General features: G+C 35.2%; 1 protein-coding gene across 1 annotated transcript in view; it reads right to left on the bottom strand.

Moving 5' to 3' along the window:
• LOC150096009 (cell division cycle 5-like protein) overlaps window positions 1-20,805 on the bottom strand; it is a 205,591-nt gene that overhangs the window by 183,473 nt on the left and 1,313 nt on the right. Inside the window, exon 2 of the mRNA XM_090409677.1 lies at window positions 3,075-3,178. Coding sequence (XP_090265803.1) covers window positions 3,075-3,178 — 104 coding nt within the window. The remainder of the gene's footprint in view (window positions 1-3,074; window positions 3,179-20,805) is intronic.

Raw genomic sequence — 20,805 nt, 5'->3', positions numbered from 1 at the left:
AGATTTAACATAAAACCATCTTCCTGTACTTCCTTCAATTCTAACTGCTGACTTACAACTCAAATAAAGACTAAGTATTGCTTGATATAATGCTCCATTGTGCCATACAACTGTAGCACTTCGAACAGCTTCTCTCTCGGCACCCTGTCATACACCTTTTCCAGAACCACAGAACTTTAATCCATGATTTAAGTTCTGACTTAAATATATTCCCACGATTTCTGAACTATTTGTCGTAACACAAAAACTTTATTCTAACACCTGAATTTGGCCTGAATCCATCTTGCTCTTCACCAAGCTTCCCTTCCACAATTCTTCTCAACTGCTTCTCAAGTATACTAGCATTCTTACCAGGAACAGTCAGTAGCAAAATCCTTCTGTAATTCTCACAATCAGTTTTATTTCCCCTTTTTATATATGGGTACTATGAGAGGTCTACTCCAATCATCTGGAATTCATTCCTCTATCCAGGCCCTCTGAACTGTACAGTGTAGTCACTGTTACTTTTATGTCTCCATACTTGAGTATTTCTGGTTGAATATCATCTACTCCAGCTGCCTTTCCACTTTTCAGGCTTTTGATGGCTTTTCTACTTCAAGTATAAATATGTATTCCTGATTGCATGACTGCTGAGTGTTTTTTACCACTGTGCTGTTACTAATATAGCAATTTTTCAAAGTAATTACTCCATACTTCAATGATATCTTTTTTCTCCAGTTTTCATGTCACCTTTATCATTTCTAATACTTTTTACAGCCCTCTTTCCTCCATTTCTGAGCTTTTTCAATAACCTTCAGAATATCTTGCCACCTTCTTGATATTTTTTTTTCTATGATCTTACCAAAGTCTTCGCATGATTTTTGTTTAGCTAGTTTTACACAGTGTTTTGTTTAGCTAGTTTTACACAGTGTTCAGCTTGTGCTCTTAGAGAATACTCCGTATTCTCTAAGAGCACAAGCTGACTTATTTGTCAGGAAGTTTTGATATGCTTTCTTCTTTTCCTTCACCGCCTCTTAAACTTCCTGTATCCACCATGGTGTTCTGATTTTTCTATCTTTGCAGAGAACCTCACCACATGCCTCTCTGCCTGAATCAATCATAATATTGCCTGAATCATCATCATAATAATAATAAAAAAACTAACACTACTGAACTTTCATTTTTGTGGCATGTAAATAAACAGTTTTATATGGCAAAAAATATATCAAATTATTTCTAAAACAGAATGGTTTCAGCAGACAGCTGACCAACTGACTGTATATTGCAAAGAAATAGTCTGGAATTAGAAGTGCCTGCTTCGACAGATACAAGAATATTATTTCCTTATTTCTTTTGCCAAAATGGTAAAATGAAGTAACAGATTTCGAATACTCTGAAACTTTCAAATCAATAGAAAATTAGACAGGGTGGTTATTTATAATTCAACTCCAGGAGCAGAGAAGGAAGGGAGGGGATGCTATTGGAAATCTTCAAAATGAGCATAAATTTTCAATCAGTCTGTATAGGACATCTTTCATATATTTTCACTATATCTACAGTGGTCAAGCACTAGATATTATAGTAATGTGTATCCTACAAAAAAAAAAAAAAAAATCATTTGATGCAATTTTAAGCAAATAGTAAAGGCGAATGAGTTCCTGCTGAAATATCATCTGACATACATTTTTGATATTAAAAAAAGTCTCACAACTGAAAATCGAATAATGCAAATTAACATTATTAGTTATTCATAAAAACAGAAAAACCCGTTTCTAAAACTGAAGCATGACGATACATATAATGGTATTTTGTAAGGAAAGAAAATAAAAGTTCATATTTATTTCAATAAATGTTATTTTAAAAATATATATATATAAATATTTAACATAATGATTTTCTTCATCTTCCTAACATGGAATTTAGGCCAAGTGGCCTGCTCCAGTCTCAAGCCATCTCTTTCTTGGTCTTCCGATTCTTCTTTTCCCACTTATTTTGTATCTTATTTCTTTTGCCAAAATGGTAAAATGAAGTAACAGATTTTGATGAAAAATGATTTTCAATACAAGCATTTTAAAACTGTATTTTTAAAATAACATTTCAATAAATGTTATTTTAAAAATATATATATAAATATTTAACAATGATTTTCAATGCAAGCATTTTAAAACTGTGCAAAAATAATTTTCTTCAATATTGTTGATAAAATGAAAGAACATAAATTGTCTCGATTCAATGCACTGATTTGAAGAACAAAAGACTATAAATTTAGTACTACTAAAATTCATTGATCTGTGGTCATTTCAGGATTGATTATTTTTGCACATCTGAAATTCATTTTTATTTTTGGGAAGAGACACAATAAATAAATTGTGCAGCAAAAATTCAAATATCAAAGTACAATAAATGAAATTCCGAGTAACACAGTACACTTTCAAGTCAAGTGACACAAAAGTCACTCCCTTACAGTTAATTCGCTAATGACTCTACAATCGCCGTGAGGAGATTAACCGTGGAGGAGTGTAATTACACAATTAAAGGCAGAATGCCAATAATGTTTTGATCCATGAAAAATGCTAAATTAGTCAGACTACTTCATCCATCTCAGCTGGTAGGAAGGTTAAACCATGGTCATCCAATCACAATATTCACACCCTTGAAAATGTAATCAAGAGGTTCTTTGTATATCAGTTCAGCAGATTGACCGGTGGACTTCTATAAACAATGCAAAACTTGATGACATGTCAGGAAGATGAATGATTTGTTTTTATTTAATTAAGGCTGTAGTAAAGTAAGGCAATGAGACTAGTACATCATGTCTATTAATCATTAATATACCAGGAGTTTTACATTTTGGGTAATCTGTGTTGCAAATGTAAAACTCCAGTTTCTGGGAGAGCTCATGCTACTAAGTATATGAAACTGAATAACTCACCTTTGCTTGCTTATGATAATTTGAAATTTATTTTCAGGGGCAAATCAAACAGTGGCAATAATTGCCACTGTTTGATTAGTAATTATACACATAATGTGTATAATTACTGTTTAGAAAATAAGGGTGATTTTATCTACTCTTTATATATTAATAAACAACTTACCATCTAGCTTTACACTGCTTAGCAGATTTTCTATGTAAGAGGGATGCAATTCGTGACCACTGATTCTTTCCATATTTCATAACAGCTGCTTTCAGAATTTCATCCTATAAGACATTTTAAAATAAATGAAATATATAGGAGCACATTCACACACACATATATAAATAGATAAATTATGCCAAGAAATTATATTCTTGATTTAATCCTTTATCCAAGTATAATGAAAAATGAAAGAGTTTGAGAACAGGAACCAAACTTTGGAGAGTCAGTGGCAAATCTTGAAGAAAACATTGATTGATTCAGCTAGAGAGAGATATGGTGAAGTTGCCTGCAAGGATAGAAAAATCAGAAACCCATGGACACAGGAAGTTAAAGAGGCAGTGAAGGAAAAGAAGAAAGCATATCAAAAGTTCTTGGCAAATAAATCAGCTTGTACTCTTAGAGAATACAGAGACAAGACAAATGTAAGAAAGCTAAACACTGTGTAAAACTAGCTAAACAAAAGTCATGGGAAGACTTTGCTACAAACATAGAAAATAAATATCAAGAAGGTGGCAAAATATTCTGGAGGCTGTTGAAAAAGCTCAGAAATGAAGGAAAGAGTGATGCAAAAGGAATTAGAGATGATAAAGGTGACATGAAAACTGGTGAAAAAGATATCCTTGATGCATGGAGTAATTACTTCGAAAAATTGCTAAATGAAACAAGCAGTGATGACAGCACAATCACTGCTTGTTTTTTACAAACTGTGGTAAAAAACACTCAACAGGCAGGTAATCAGGAATACAAATTTATACTTGAAGTAAAAAAAACCCAACAAAAGCCTGAAATGTGGAAAGGCAGCAGGAATAGATGATATTCAACCAGAAATGCTGAAGTATGGAGGTTACAGTGGCTGCACTGCATAGTTCAGAAGGCCCGGACAGAGGGACGAATTCCAGATGATTGAAGTGGAGCTCTCATAGTACCCATATATCTTCATCTTATGGTGCTATCTTCTATCAAAGGTCAGTGATCATCTTGGCAAACAAACTGTGTTCTTGCATTAATCTGAGCAGTTGTATGCTGCTCTTTCCTGAAATAGCTTGTAGAAGTTGGTATTTGCCATTTCTCATGATATGGCCAAGATATGTTTTTCATTTCTTGATTATTTGTATGACATCCATGGCTTTGCCAATGGATTTTAAGACATCTTCATTGGTATTTTTTTCCATCCATGATATCTTTAGCATTCTTCTATATAGCCACATCTCATCGGCTTCAATTTTCTTGATGGTTGTCACCTTCACTGCCCATGTTTCAACTCCATAGAACAGAATGGACCAGACGTAGCATCTCAACATTTGGCATCTGACTTCTATGTTTAGATCTTTATTGAAGAAGAATGTTCTCATTTTCATGAAGGACTGCCGTGCAACTTCAATCCTTGTCTTTATATCTATTTCAGGATCCCACCTTTCATTAAGCCAGCAACCAAGATATTTATACCTTGACACTTGATCGATATTTTTCCCACTGAGTGTCAATTTCATTAATGAGGTTGGATGTTTGCTGATGACTATGTATTTCATCTTGTTGATGTTTATATTTATTTCCATTCTTTGGCTTTTTATGTATACCCTGTCAATGAGTTTTTGGAGACCCGTGATGTTATCTGTAATTAGCACGGCGTCATCTGCATATTGTAGGTTGTTAACAATCTTTCCATTTATTGCGATTCCCTCTGGACATTCTTTTAATGCCTTTTTAAAGATTACCTCTGAGTATATGTTGAACAAGAATGGTGAGAGCATGCATCCTTGTCTCACTCCTCTTTTGATGTCAATATCACTGGTGGTAATGTTGTCTAATTGAATGGTAGCTAACTGATTCCAATACAGATATCTTATTAGTCTTATGTCTTTTTTTGTCTAGCCCTATTTGTTGAAGGACTTCTATTAAGTTAGTGTGTCTGACTTTGTCGAACGCTTTTTCGAAATTTATGAAATACATAGACAGATTTCTGTTTTTCTATGCATTTTTGTATCAATATTTGGGCACAGTAAAGGGCCTCTCTAGTACCAAAACCATTCCAAAATCCAAACTGTGTTTCACTCAGAGTTTCTTCACTGTTTCTATAGATGCAATTCTGAATTATTTTCAAAAATATTTTTAATCTCTAGCTCATTAGACTAATAAGTAAGAAGTTGCTACAGGAATGCCTTTGGTTTCTTTGGGATAGTGATAAATGTAGATTTGAGCCAATCTGGTGGAAATTTGTCACTTTCATATATTTTATTGAACAGTTTGTCAAGAAGTTTGATATTATCTGGTTCTATTAATTTTAAAAATTCTGTTTGCACACCATCTGGTCCATTGGTTTTTTCCTGTTTTATTTGATCTGATAGCATTATCTATTTCAAATTTCAGAATTGCTGGTCCTTGTATGTTATCTTTTATATTTATAGGTTTCTGTCTAGTATCATTGAAAAGTTCTGTTACATATTTTATCCAATTCTTTGCTTTATTCTCTTCTTCTAGAACTATTTTTCCACTTTTGTTTCTTAGAGACACTGCTTGCTTTTTTCCTGGGCTTTCCTGAAATTTCATTCATTTTCTTACAGAGATTGAAATGATCACGTTTCTTCTTCTGAAGCTGTTCAATCTCGGTACATAAATTTTTCATCCAATTTTCCTATGCTTGTTTTTTTTTTTTTTCCTTGATGATGTTATGTGTGGCTAGGTTCTTGTTTTTGTACATTCTTCGTGTATCAATAAGAGAAAGAATCTCATTTGTCATCCATTCCTGTTGTTTTATATTATTCACATAATCTACTTCAATACTTGTTACGATGGCATTTTTAAAGCTATTCCAAAGAGATTCCACTCTTTCATTTTCTTCTATGTTAATCTGTTGTGATCGCAGGTTAAGTTGTGTCTTGGCTCTTTTATTTCTTTTCAGGTCTTTTAGTTTTTCTACATCCATTTTCTTTTTCTTTTTTTGTGATTTTTTGGCTGATTTTAATCTAAGACATATTCTTGCAACTATGGGATTGTGGTCTAATGAGATATCTGCTCCAGGATAAGTCATTGCACTCTTTATACTACTGTGGAATTGTTTATTTATCAGTATGTAATCAATTTGATTTCTGACAATATTATGTCAATTATCTTGAGGTGATTTCCAAGTGTACAGTCTTCTAAGCGGAAGACTTAGAAGACTTCCAGCTGTTTTAAACCAGCTGTTTGCTACTGCTTGATCCTCTTCCTGACAGAATTGGACGAGGCAATCTCCCCGTTCATTTCTGGTGCCTAATCCATGCTCTCCAACAATTTCTCCATCAGCCCCCCCTGCCCGCTCTCGCATTGAAGTCACCTACCACTATGTTTATTTCATGTTTCTTTGTTAGATTTTTAATCTCTTTTAAGTGTTCATAAAACTCTTCAATTTCTTCACTTTTGTCAGCTGTGGGTGCAAAAGCTTGGATGATATTTATATTAACAGGATTTCCCTTAAGTTGTAACAGCATTATCCTCTCAGAAAATAGGATCCAATTTATTACAGATTTATTGATTTCTACATCTACTATTACAGCTATACCATGTCGATGTTTGTTCTCATCATTCCCTGAGTAATAGATTGTCATTATATTGTTGACACTTTCCAGATCCTGGCCATCTTGTCTTGCAAATTCCCAAAATCCACACACCCAGTCTCTTCATTTCTCTTGTGGCATTTTTTAATTTGCCAGCTTCATATAGAGTTCTGACATTCCAAGTTGCTATTTTAAAAGTGGGCACCATTTTGAGCCTGGAGATTCTTTGCACCCATCACATTTAAGGGATGCTGGGAACGCATGGCCAAAAGAGTTCAGTTGCCATGGTTGTTGTTCTGGAGATAAGGTAGAGCAGTAGTTTCTCCATTTGCTTTCTGCCCTGCAGTATTACAGACGTACACAATATAATCATATTAACATCTGCAAATCTCTGACAACAAGCTTTTCCATCATCATTTCGCTTCAACCTTGTGTCAGTACTGACAATGCTGCTTCCCACTGTCAGGGGCAGTGGCCACAACAGGTGCTTATTTAATTGTGGCACTACTCGCCACGTCGCCAAGTTGTTTTTGAGCTTTGTGAGTTTATAAATATACCCATATATATAAAAAAGGGAAATACAAATGAATGTGATAATTACAGAGGTATTCGAGTATACTTAAGAAACAGTTGAGAAGGATTGTGGAAGGGAAGCTTGGTGAAGAATCTGTATTTAAGTTCTGTAGATCTGGAAAAGGTGTATGACAGGGTGCCAAGAGAGAAGCTATTCAAAGTGCTACAGCTGTATGGTGACAATGGAGCATTATATCAAGCAATACTTAGTCTTTATTTGAGTTGTAAGTCAGCAGTTAGAATTGAAGGAAGTACAGAAAGATTGGTTTTATGTTAAATCAGGTGTTAGACAAGGATGTACATTATACCATCTGTTATTTATTATCTATATGGATCACGTTATGAAGAAAAGAGGTATTAAAACTGATATCAAAATTCGAGATGTTAATCTCAGCTCTTACTCTATGCAGATGATGTCATACTGCTAAATAAATCTGCTACAAGTCTGCAAGATGCCCTGGACTAAACTAAATAACTCTTGTAATAGATTTGGTATGAAGGTCAGCAATAACAAGACAAAGACAATGAAAATAGGCAGAACACTGAAAATATCAACTGTATTTAATTATTAACTTCATCATTTCCTTCATTATTAACTGTAATAATGAAGGAAAGTGGTATTAAAACTGATATCAAAATTCGAGATGTTAATCTCAGCTGTTACTCTATGCAGATGTTATACTTCTAAATAAATCTGCTACAAGTCTGCAAGATTCCCTGGACTAAATTAAATAACTCTTGTAATAGATTTGGTATGAAAGTCAGCAATAAAAGAGAGAGAGAGACAATGAAAATAGGCAGAACATTGAAAATATCAACTGTATTGTGAATGGAGAACCTATAGAAGAAGTAAAACATTTCAGCTACTTAGGCACAATTTTTAGTGAAGACGGTAAATTAAATATGGAAATAAACAATAGAATCAACAAAGCTGGTATGGTAGGAAGTCAAATGAATAAATTTATATGGAATAAGAGAGAGGAATTAGTCAAAACGCTAAATTACTACAAGACAGTGTTGAAACCAATTTTAACTTATGGATCTGAGAGCTGGGTCAGAAATAAAACACTCGACCAAAGACTAGAAACCACAGATATGAGAGTCCTGAGAAAGATTAGAGGGAGGGGGGTGAACAGATGGCATCAGTGGCAATATCATATTGAAAACGAGGATATTAGGAAAGAACTTAATATTGTTAGCATCCAGGAATGTGTTAGCAGAGCTAATCTCAGGTGGTATAGTTATTTAAACAGAATGGGAAAGGAAAGATTAGCAAAACAAGTGTTCTCTGCCATGTTGGCAGGAAAAAGACCTGGAGAAAGACCAAGATACAGGTGGATGGATATAGTAAAAAGTGCCTTAGAAGATAGAAATATAAGATCTGTTAATGTTGGAGTCTTGATAGATAACAGAATGATTTGGAGGAAAATTATAGATAGGAAGTTAGTAATGGTGTAAGTCTTTCATGCAGTACTATCATATCTGTGTACATCCCTTGAGAATACATATCAGGAATTTGATGATGATCATCCAAGCATAAGCAAAGAAAGTTTGCATGTGAAGTATCTTCACGACTGGGCTACTTGCATTGAGAGGCTCTTTAATTTATAGTATAATCAAAGTTGGAAAAACTTTTAACATCCATCTTTGATCAAGAGTAATTTAATAAGGTGATACACCTTTTCCTTAATACACTACTTGTATGTGGGAAATATATGACTTCTGCATTTATTCAACCTTGGTATCCCTTCTGTTTGTGGGTGAAGTATCTTCATGATTGGGCTCCCACTTATGAAACCTCAATAGCGGTTTAAACCAAATACTTCATGCAAATTTGTTTGCTTACATTTGGAAAAAGGATTAAACCAGGAATATAATTTCTTGGCATCTTTAATTTATAGTATAACCAAGTGGAAAAACTTCTAATATACATACATGCATACATAAAAACCAAATGCAGTGGATTGTTGCAATAATGAAAAGGGACAAACAAGTGTGTGCGTGTGTGTAGCCTTGATCAGATCAGATCAGATTAGATTAGATTAGATTATATGTGGACCACAGATTTTGGTATGACTGGAAACTTTAGAAAAGACAGTTTGGTTGGAATTTTGTCTAGCAGCTAAGACATGACATAGTATATTATACCTGTCTATATGTTCATCAGTTGATTTGGCTGTTATGGAGAAAAGAGAGAGAAATTTGTTTGGCTGATATATCTTCTGTTGAAAAGGGCCATTATTTCTTAACATCAGGAAGGGGAGAGAGAGAGTGAGAGAAGCTAGAGGATATCAATGAGAAAGCAGTGTATTTTATTTTATTTTATTTTATTTATCATTATTTTATTTATTTATTTCATTTTATTTTTTGCATGGGGAATGATGGGCAGTAACATATATTGTAATGAGAGAGAGAGAGATAAGTGCAAAAGCACTGGATAAATTTAAAATACTATTCAGCAGGCACCATGTAACAGTGGCTAGTATGGACATCCTGCAGTGAATTGTGCGACTTCCTGAATATGTAATAAAGAGATGCAATCAAAAAATTTCTCAATTATATATTTTTTTCTGCTTTGTGATGTTCACTTTTTGTGAACATCATGAATGTGTTGGTGGTGTACAATAAATGGCCTCTTGCAGATAGATTCTTCTCCCCACTAACATTCCAGCAGAGTAATCTGTTTCCATAGAGGCATGATTCTAACATAACAGCAGTGTATTGCTGCCTTTTAGGCAGATAATTCCTAGTTGGAGAAAATGCTAACTAGACTCCTAAGTGGTAGATAATTATATAAAATCTGGTCTTTTCTAATTCAATGCAACACCATTACCAGTAATGGCAGCAGACCACAAACCAGCAAACAATTTCATAGCAAATGCACACTCTCCACTGTTATTCCTGCTTTCAAATATTTCATTATGTACAGTATCTGTTATAACCTATTTTTTAGTTTGTTCACTTGCTGCTTTCAGCAGCCATAAAAATCACCATCACAAATAACAATAAAAATGCAAAGCAGAACATCTCCTATGGAGAAAAAACAAAAATCTCACAAAGGATAAAAAATACCCCCCCCCCCAAAAAAAAAATGGTGATGTCATGAATCAAGACCTGATTCATGATAGAAAGGGCATATATGCATTTTTCACATTTGATTTGCCAAGTCTTTATCTTCTCTTTATCGTCTGCTCCAGCTCAATTTCCTCACATTTTGCTGCTTTCGTTTGCTGCACTTATTACTCATCAGATTATAATAACCATGCTGATCTCTCTCTTAATTTATTTCTAAAAGTAATTTTTTTGGTCTAATTACTCAAACATGGAAGAAGATAAAATAATAGTAAAACAGGCACTAGATTGGAACCCACATGGTAAAAGAAGATGAGGAAGGCCAAAAGAAACATGGAAAAGAATGATACTGAAAGAAATAACAAATATTAATAAAAACTGGAACCAAATAAAAGCAGAAGCAAAAAACAGAGTCTGGTAAAAAAAATGGTGGTGGAAGACCTATGCTCCCAGGTGGAGTGAAGAGAATTAAGTAAGTAATTACTCAAACAATGAGATGATCTTCCTCAAAGACCTCAAAATTCATATCTGCCATCTCCATCTGCCAACCAGAATACTAGATAATCCTCATAGTTTCATTCTTTTATTCTCAAGAAATTATATTATTTTTTAATCCTTTATTCAAGTGTAAGCACTAGGATATCAAGATTCAGAATTTTACTTTAAATCACATTCTCTTTAATGGACAGCATGAGTTTGACAAAGGAAGATCGTGTTTTAGAAACTGAATTATTATAACAAGTTAACAAATGCCCTGTACAAGGGTGATGCTACAAAATGGTAGAATTAGATTTTGCAAATGCCTTAGATAAAGCTAGTAATTAAGGTGGAACAGATGGGGATGGATAACAGATTAGCACATTGAAATGGAGAGTAGTTGTCTGATAAGTATTAACAAGTTGTGTATAGGGGAACAATACTGAAAAAGTGGAAAGTCATTAATGATGTGCCCTAAGTATCTTTTTTGAAGCGGTTGCTGTTTAACCTGTATTTCAATGACAGTAGGAAAGATGAATATAGATATGCAGTTGGTTGAGGATGATGAAAAGTTAGAAAGACCCATGAGGAGTAGCTTTACAAGAGAACTTGAATGCACAGGCTGAATGGGTAAGTTAATGAGGGTACCAGTTCAATGTTGCAAAGTTGTCATCATCATTATCAGCCATTGCTGATCCACTGCTGGATGAAGACCTTTCCAAGATTACTCCAAAACTGTCTGTCCATGGCTCTAATTTCCCATGTCACTCCTGCAAATCTGATAATATCATCAATCTACTGTGATTTAGGTTGGAGGCATAATCGTTTTTCTCCTTGTGGAATCCAATCCAGTACTTCTTTTGTCCATCGTTGATCTTGTCTTCGAGCAATATACCTAGCCCATTGCCACTTCAGATATTTCACTGTTCCTATGATGTCAGAGACTTTGGTTTGATTTCTTATCCATGTATCACAGCCATATGTCAGTATAGGAAGAATACACTGGTTAAAAACATTTCTCTTCAAGCATAATCATAGTTGGCTTTTGAATACTGAATGTAATTTTCCAAATGCTTTCCACCCAAGCATCGTGCACTTTTTAATTTCATCCATGATATTTTGTTTCATTGATATCTGTTGTCCTAAGTATATGTAATGATCTACTTGTTCAATTTTATCATTATTGATTTTTATTATTTCAAGCTGGACATAGCTATTGAACATAACTTGGGTCTTATTTAGGTTTATCTTTAGACCAGCTGTTTTACTAGCAATTTGTACTTCATGGATATGAATTTGTAATTCATGTGCAGTTGAAGTAAAGATAACTATGTCATCTGCAGATCATAAATGGCTTAAATATCTTCCATTTATCTTTAGACCCTTCCCTTCCAAATCAAGAAGTTTGAATATTTCTTCTATGCACGCTGTGAATAATTTTGGAGATATTGTGTCACCCTGTCTTATATCTCTCTGTATTTCCACAGTAGAGATGTTTCCATTGAAATGAATTGCTACTGTGGCAATGGTGTATGCTGATTTGATGGTCCTGATGTATGGTTCCTCCACTTGTTGGTTCCGTAATACTTTAAGTATTGCACAAGTTTTAAGTGAATCAAAGGCTTTCTCATAGTCAATAAAACCAAGACATAGTGGTAATTGATATTCATTACACCGTTCAATAATCTGCTGTATAATACAAGAGTGGTCTGAAAAGATCTCGGCCTAACAATGAAAAAAGAATTTAGAATTTCAAAATTATTTCTATTTTTCAACATAATCTCCTTAAGATTAATACATTTATTCCAGCAATGTTCCAGCACCATTATCCCATCAGTGTAATGGTTCTCAGTAAGATTTGCAAAATATCCCTCTACAGCTGCAATCATCTCTTGATTTGAAAAAAAAAACGCTGACCAGCAAGGTAGAGTTTTAGTTTTGGGAAGAGATAAAGAAGTCAGAGGGAGCCAAATCTGAGGAATAGGGTGGATGTTCCAACAATTTGTAGTGCAGATCCCTTAATTTTCCCATTGCCAAAACACCTTTGAAGGCAGGTGCATTCTCCTGATAAAAGATTATTTTTTTCTTTTGCAAACCGGGTCTTTTCTTACAAATTTTCTCGTATAGTCTGGTTAAAAGATTGGAATGATATTCCCGGTTATTGTTTTACCCTTAACAAGATAATTAATAAACAAAATGCCTTTAGCATCCCAAAACACAGATGCCTTGACCTTTCCTGCTGATGGAACCAAACTTGTCTTCTTTGGTGCTGAACAACTGGGCTTATGTCCCCAGTTTTGACTGCTGTTTGGATTCTGGTGTGTACTGGTGAATCCAAGTCTCATCCATAGTAATAAATCGATGCACAAAATCAGTTTTATTCTTGTTAAAAGGGTCCAAGCACTGCTCAGAGATTTTCATGTGAGTGTGTTTTTGATCTGCTGTGAGCAAGCGCAGCACCCATCTTGCGGAAAGCTTTTTCATTTGCAATTCTTCATGCAAAATATATCCTACATGCTCTTTTAAAATGCCTATAGCAGTGTTTCTCAACGTTTTTTGGATCACACCCCACCTGAACGTCTCAAAGATTATGATGCCTCACCTCCTAGCATAATAGTCAGCCAAGGTCTGAAAAAGTATAACATAAACATGTATAAATATGTACCTGTACATTTTCTAATTGTCCCCCCTGTGGGGCGTACCCCACGTTGAGAAACACTGGCCTATAGTCTCAGCAATTTCACGCAATTTGACTCGCCGGTCATCCAATACCATATCATGCACTTGATCAATGATTTCTGGTATTTACACTTTTTGGACGTCCTTCACGTGGATCATCTTCAAGGCTGGTACGGCCACGTTTAAACTCAGCAGCCCATTTCTTAATTGTTGAAAATTTTCAAAGGAGAAGAATGCCCATAAACATTTACGAACTTCAAATGAATTTCTTTTGGCTTAAACCTTCTTTTACAAAGAATTTTATAATCGCCCAATACTCAATTTTATCCATTTCAAGGGATACAGACAACACTTTTGTTTCAGACAGCTGTATAAAACAAACTACTTGACAGAATGACTTGCAATTTCACATGGATGCTTATGACAGATGTATCAACTTAGAAGAAAAAAAAAAAATCATGCTGAAAATGTTGCCATCTATGGTCGAGGCTGAGAACTTTTCAGACCACCCTCGTATATGGTACTGAATATGGTATAGTATGCCCACATTTCGAGAGCTTCGCTTGGCAACTTGCCAAGAATAGTCGATTCATGCTGAAGGGGAGAAAGAAATGAAGGACATACAAATTGGTCGCCAACACCTGAAATCATGTGCTTTATAGGTAAAATTTTCAAACTGTTATACAAGCAAAATAGTTACCACATTAAAAACTACAATGATCACAAAAGAGAAGTTAATTTTCCGACGTGTAATAATAAACAACTCATCCCGCAATACGGATTGATTACCCTATTATCGGAATGGATTCTCCTTCTGTTGACATGTGTAGAAGTACCGAAGGGTCTCATATCTGTGGGCGTACTATATAAGGTTTGCAATATTAGTCTTTATAAGGTTGCAAAGTATAAGGTTTTAAAATTTGGGATGCACACTATACAATTGATGGGGATATCTTACAGAAGAAATGAGGGATCTGGGTGGATAAGGAAATAAAATTCTGGGAACACACTACTAAAATTGGGAGAACAGCACAGATGATTATGGAAGGAAGACACAATGATAAAGAAGACATTGATGTGTTGAAGTGAAGATAAACTGATATATAAAAACTGGTACATATAAACTAGTAAGAGGTTAATAAATTTAGTTTAATCCTTTATCCAAGTGTGAGCAAACAAAGCTTGAACCTGAAAATATCTTCAGGACTGAGGTAAAGTAGTACAACACCAGGCAATTCGTAGCAAAGGTGGACCAAGCTACCATCACTCCTATCTCAGTATCTCCCATAATGCAAAACACATCTCCTTGGGGATATGTATAATGTTATGCATTAAGGGAAGGGCCAACCTTTATTGAGGTCTCGTCAGTGGAAGCCAGGCCCAGAAGTGGAGATGACCTTTCCATTGCTTCTGCCTTGATACCAAGGCAGAAGCAATGGAAAGGTCATCATTACCTATAGGAGTTGGCAACAGGTATGCCACCTTATTAGTAAATTACTCTGGATTTAGAGAAAGATGTTGAAAGTTTATTTTTCACTTGGTTAGACTATAATAAATTTAGTTTAATCCTTTATCCAAACTGTTATAATTGCCCAAAGTTTGTGCCTGAAAATATCTTCAGGACTGAGGTAAGGTGATAAAACACTGGGCAACTCATAGCAAAGGTGGACCAAGCTACCATCACTCCTATCTCAGTATCTCCCATAATGCAAAACACATCTCCTTGCAGATATGTATAATGTTATCTAAATCCAGAGTAATTTAATAATAAGGTGGCACACCTATTGGCAACTCCTATAGGTAAAGATGACCTCTCCATTGCTTCTGTCTTGGTATCTCCACTTCTGGGCCTGGCTCCCACTGACGAGACCTCAATAAAGGTCGAAACCGGTCTGGGTAGTGGCCCTTCCATTAATGCATAATATTATACATATCTGCAAGGAGACGTGTTTTGCATTATGGGAGATACTGAGATAGGAGTGATGGTAGCTTGGTCCACCTTTGCTGCGAGTTGCTTGGTGTTGTACTACCTTACCTCAGTCCTGAAGATATATTTTCAGGCGCAAACTTTGTTTCTTCACACTTGGATAAAGGATTAAACTAAATTTATTATAGTCTAACCGAGTGAAAAATAAACTTTCAACTAGTAAGTGGTTATTACCAGATTAATGTGGATGAGGTTTTTTTAAAAAATGGGAGGTTATTTTGCTATGTATACAATGACAAGAACTCCCATGATGAGTCTTTAGACTCCATGGAGGTCTGATGATGATGATATGAAATATGAAACTTTTGAGAAAGAAATCGAAGAATAACACTCTAAGAAAAGAGCTGGATGGCATGGAAGAAGATGAAAAGTTGGTTTGGTAGGTTTGAAACTAGACTGTAAGCAAATACTGACCTGCAGCTGCTACTGTTCTTAGTCTTAGAAAGTGAAAGAATGATTGTAGGCAGTTTAGAATACTGCCTGTGAAAATACCTACATAGGCTAAGATAGAAACCAAAGGTATGTGAGAAGGTGACTAGAGTGAATTTGTAAGAGAGAGAAGTTGTCGATTAACTGAATTGCGGAGATTTTTGGTGCACTATCTCAAATGTTCGAGCAGTATTCCAAGGTTAGATGGATTTATTATTATTATTATTTTGTTAACCTCCACGAAGTCAAAAGACTCATCGTGGAAAGCCTACTCAACCAGCAACATGTCTGTCATAACGAGGTTTAAAGTTATTTACACTATCTACACTAACAATACACTCTAGCAATGCACTCCACTCATCAACTCTCCATGTAAAAAGTCTACCCCTCACATCCTTCACCACCACATCTTTATACAACTTCCAGGGATGGCCTCTTGTTCTTCCTATCTTAGCATCCACACTTTTTATAATTCCTTCTGTATTAATCTGATAAAATCCTTTAACTTGTAATCCACATTTCCCTCAAATGCTCTTCATAACCAACAATCTAGAGTCCTGATATCACTGGTAATTCGTCTTTGGACCTTTTCTAGTATTTCCACATCACAATGAAAACTAGGTGAGCAAATCTGAACACAATAGTCCATATATGGTCTGACCAATGGCTTATATAGTGGCACCACCACCTCCTTATCTGTACATATCAATGTACTTTTGATCATAGCAGCAATACAATGTGCAGTCTTTGCAATACTTGTAATGCGCCCTTGGAACTTCAGTACACTGTCTACCATCACTTCAAGATCCTGAATCTCATCCACTTCCTGAAGTACAGCTCCACCAATACAGTAAAAAGTCTTATATTTCTGTATCCCAAAGTGTAACACCTTACTTTTATTAATATTAAAACTGCAATCCCACTCATTTCTCCAAGCTAAAAGTCTTTTCGAATCTTACATAATATTCCATCATACACAAATTGCTGGTATCTTTCAGAAAGCCTATCTTCAATCCATTTAATCAATCTGCTACCTAATCTCATCTTCTGCAGCTTATACACAAACCTGTTATGTGGTAATTATCAAATGCCTTTGTAATTATACAGGTGAGAAGCAGGATTCTGAAAGGAAAAGGACAGCTAAGTGGAAGCTAAAGCAACTATGGATGTGATATGTTTATGCCAGGAAAGGTAAGTGGTATAAGGCAGGACAAGAAGAGAAATGTAATCATATTTGGGTATCTGGATGGAATTAAAAATATGAGAGGCTGAAAACTGAATTTTTCTTGTGGGAAGAACAAGACTGCAGTCTGGCAGAAGTAAAGTTTACAAAGTTATTCTCACCACAGTGAAGAATAGCAGCATCTGAATGTTAGACACTGTTATGGAAAAATCTTGACGCTTATGTATGAGACTATCAAATGGCAAACAGGAAGGGAGTGTACTGTCACCAGTAAAGCTAAGAATATGATTTGAGTTACAGTTTGGTAAAAAGTCTCTAGATGTAATTCTAAGAAATGCAATGTTCTCTGATAACTGAGCAACCATGTGACTGCTATATGTTTCATGGGACTGGCATCAGTGGAAGTAGTGTTGTTGGTTGCTTTCACATTATTATTATGGATATGTTTATTGTTTATCTTTGGAACTGTGGTTTAAATTTTTTGTGTAAAAGTAATGCTTTTCATTTTGAGGACAGCTTTACTTTTGAAGGGGATGATGTTATGTGTTATCTTTATTGTATTTATTTCTTCAAAGGTGGATTTTATTTAATTATTTTTAGCAATCATCCCTTTTAAAACTGTGAAAATTCTGGTGTGGTTTCTTTTCATTTCCTTATTTTAATTTGTGTTTCTTGTCTTGCTTATAACTTTTTCTATCTACTATCTCAATAAAAATATCTAGAAGTCTGTTCATCCCAACTCTCAATCTAATATGAAAACATTAATATGGAACTAATCTCCCCCTTTGCTGCAATAATGGCCTTCAATCTTCTGGGAAAGTTTTCCATTAGATTCTGGTACTGCTGCAATAATGGCCTTCAATCTTCTGGGAAAGTTTTCCATTAGATTCTGGTACTGCTGCAACAATTCCCTTCTATTCTTCTTCCAGAAGAGCATTATGAGGTCGATCAATAATGTTGGGTGATTCAGTCTGGCTGACACTCAACGTTCCAATTCATCCCAGAAGTGTTTAACAGGGATGAGATCAACTCTGCACTGGCCCGTCAATTTCTTCAATACCAATCTCATCAAACCACTGCACAGATCTTACTTTATGAATGGGGATGTTACCATAAAGTTGTAAGCACAGAAATGTCTAAAATATATCATTATAGGTAGCAATGTCAAGATCCACATCACTGGAAGTAAGCCCAAACCCACATAATGAAAAAAACATTTCCAGACTGTGATACCTCCTCTATCAAGCTTCGCAGGTACACAACATGTTCAGGCAGGTAGCATTCTCCTGGCATCAGCCAAACCTTGACTCAATTGTCAGACAGTGAAGCATGATTCATCACTCCAGGGAACATGTTTCCATTGGTATAGTCCAATAACAGCAAGGTTTACACCACTCACCAATGTTTGGTGTTGTTCTTGCTGAGGTTAGGCTTGTGTGTAGTTGTGTGGCCATGGAAACCCATTTTTTCAGCTCCAACTAGCAGCTGTGGTGCCAGCATTGCTTGTGGAGGCATTTCAGTACTCGGTAGTGAGTGTTTCAACTGAGGAGAGCCGATTTTTTGAGCTAATTGCTTCAGCATTCGATGGTGCTGCACTGTGATTTTATGTGGCCTACCAGGTTGCAATTGTGCTGTTATTGATTCTAGGCATTTCCACTTCACAATAATATCACTTACAGTTGATCAGGAGAGCTGAGGCAGGGGAGAAATTTCATGAACTGATATTTTGTAAAGGTGACATCATAATGATAGTGCCAGTCATTGAGCTCTTCAGTGTGGCCTATTTTACTGTTAATGTTTCTCTATGAAGATTGCAAGTGTGTGTGTGTGTGTGTGTGTGTGTGTGTGTGCGTGCGCTTCCTTTTAAACCCGTGAGAGCCATGGCCTGTATATAGTCCTATGCACTACTATGAATATAATAGTGAATATGGATGTCTAGATATGTTCAATTAGATAACATACATTCTATAAGCTTGTTTTGTTTGTTATTTCCAAATGGGGTCATGTAATATTTGTTGTATGTTTGTTTTGTATTATTCAAATTATATTATAATAAATTTAGTTTAATCCTTTATCCAAGTGTGAGCAAACAAAGTTTGCACCTGAAAGTATCTTCAGGACTGGGGTAAGGTAGTATAACACTGGGCAACTCGTTGCAAACGTGGAGCAAGCTAACATCACTCCTATCTTGGTATCTCCCATAATGCAAAACACATCTCCTTGCGGATATGTATAATGTTATGCATTAACGGAATGTTAGCTTGTTCCACCTTTGCAACGAGTTTCCCAGTGTTGTACTACCTTATCCCAGTCCTGAAGATACTTTCAGACGCAAACTTTGTTTGCTCACACTTGAATAAAGGATTAAACTAAATTTATTATCGTCTAACCAAGTGAAAAATAAACTTTCAACATCTTTCTCTAAATCCAGAGTAATTTAATAAAAAGGTGGCACACCGTTTGGCAACTCCTATAGGTAGAGATGACCTTGCTAATGCTTCTGCCTGGTATCTCCACATCTGGGCCTGGCTCCCACTGATGAGACCTCAATAAAGGTTGAAACTAGTCTGGGTAATGGCCCTTCCGTTAATGCATAACATTATACATATCCGCAAGGAGATGTGTTTTGCATTATGGGAGATACTGAGATAGGAATGACGTTAGCTTGCTCCACCTTTTGCAACGAGTTTCCCGGTGTTGTACTACCTTACCTCAGTCCTGAAGATACTTTCAGGCACAAACTTTGTTTGCTCACACTTGGATAAAGGATTAAACTAAATTTATTATAGTCTAACTAAGTGAAAAATAAACTTTCAAATTATATTGTATAAAATTTTTTGGATGTTTTCTTTTAAAATTGTGAAATAATGTTTTGTTTTTATTATTGTTTTATGTAATGCTTGATATTTAGTATTTTATTGTAATTTTTTTTATTTTGTGGTCTGCAAAGTGCAATATCATGTGTTTGACGTCACCAGATATGAATACAGTAATATAGCTAGCTAGCGTAATCACGTTATTATTAATTTTTTCTATCTTGCTTATCAGAGTGCAGTTGTGTATGTCTTTGAATTGCATTGGTCTACATGCTACAGCAGTTCAAATGCTAATGTTAATAAATGCACTGATAACTAAGAGAATCTGCTAGATAGTGGTAGTGAAATGCATATTACTGGTCACTAATAAATTGGTTACCTCCATTAGCGAAGATGGAAGCTGTTAATGATGTACAACATTAATACAGCAAAAATATGATTAGTCGATGATACTTAGCAAATTTCTCATTGTGTTGATTTTGTTGCTACTTAAATCATCATCCCCATTTAAATCAATCCACAGAGCTCCCAACTAAGGAAGATTATTACTATTATTAATATATGGGCACCTCCATGGAGTCCAAAAGACTCATCATAGGAGACCCAATCTATCATACCTCTCCTCCATGAAACCCATTAATCATATTTATCCCCATTAGTTCTAATTTGAGTAATAGCAGTTCCACGTATTGTCAAATGCCATTGCAAAATCATCATGTAGACATTTCCCTTATCCAACTCAGCTGTTACTCTATTATAAAAAGTTAGTAAATTACTAAGGCATGACCGACCCTTTCTCAAAGCCATGTTGGCTCTCATACAGTATCATATTTTTATCTAACCATTCTTGAATTCTCTTTTCGACCAATTTTTCTAGTACTTTTACCACCATGCCCGAGATAATGATTGGGCTATAATTTGCTACTGCAATCTAATTAAT

Source organism: Typopeltis vanoorti, chromosome 19 (genome assembly GCF_054136105.1).
Source record: "Typopeltis vanoorti isolate ZY-2024b chromosome 19, IOZ_Tvanoo_1.0, whole genome shotgun sequence".
NCBI lineage: Eukaryota > Metazoa > Arthropoda > Arachnida > Uropygi > Thelyphonidae > Typopeltis > Typopeltis vanoorti.
This window is presented reverse-complemented; position numbering and strand designations above follow the sequence as displayed.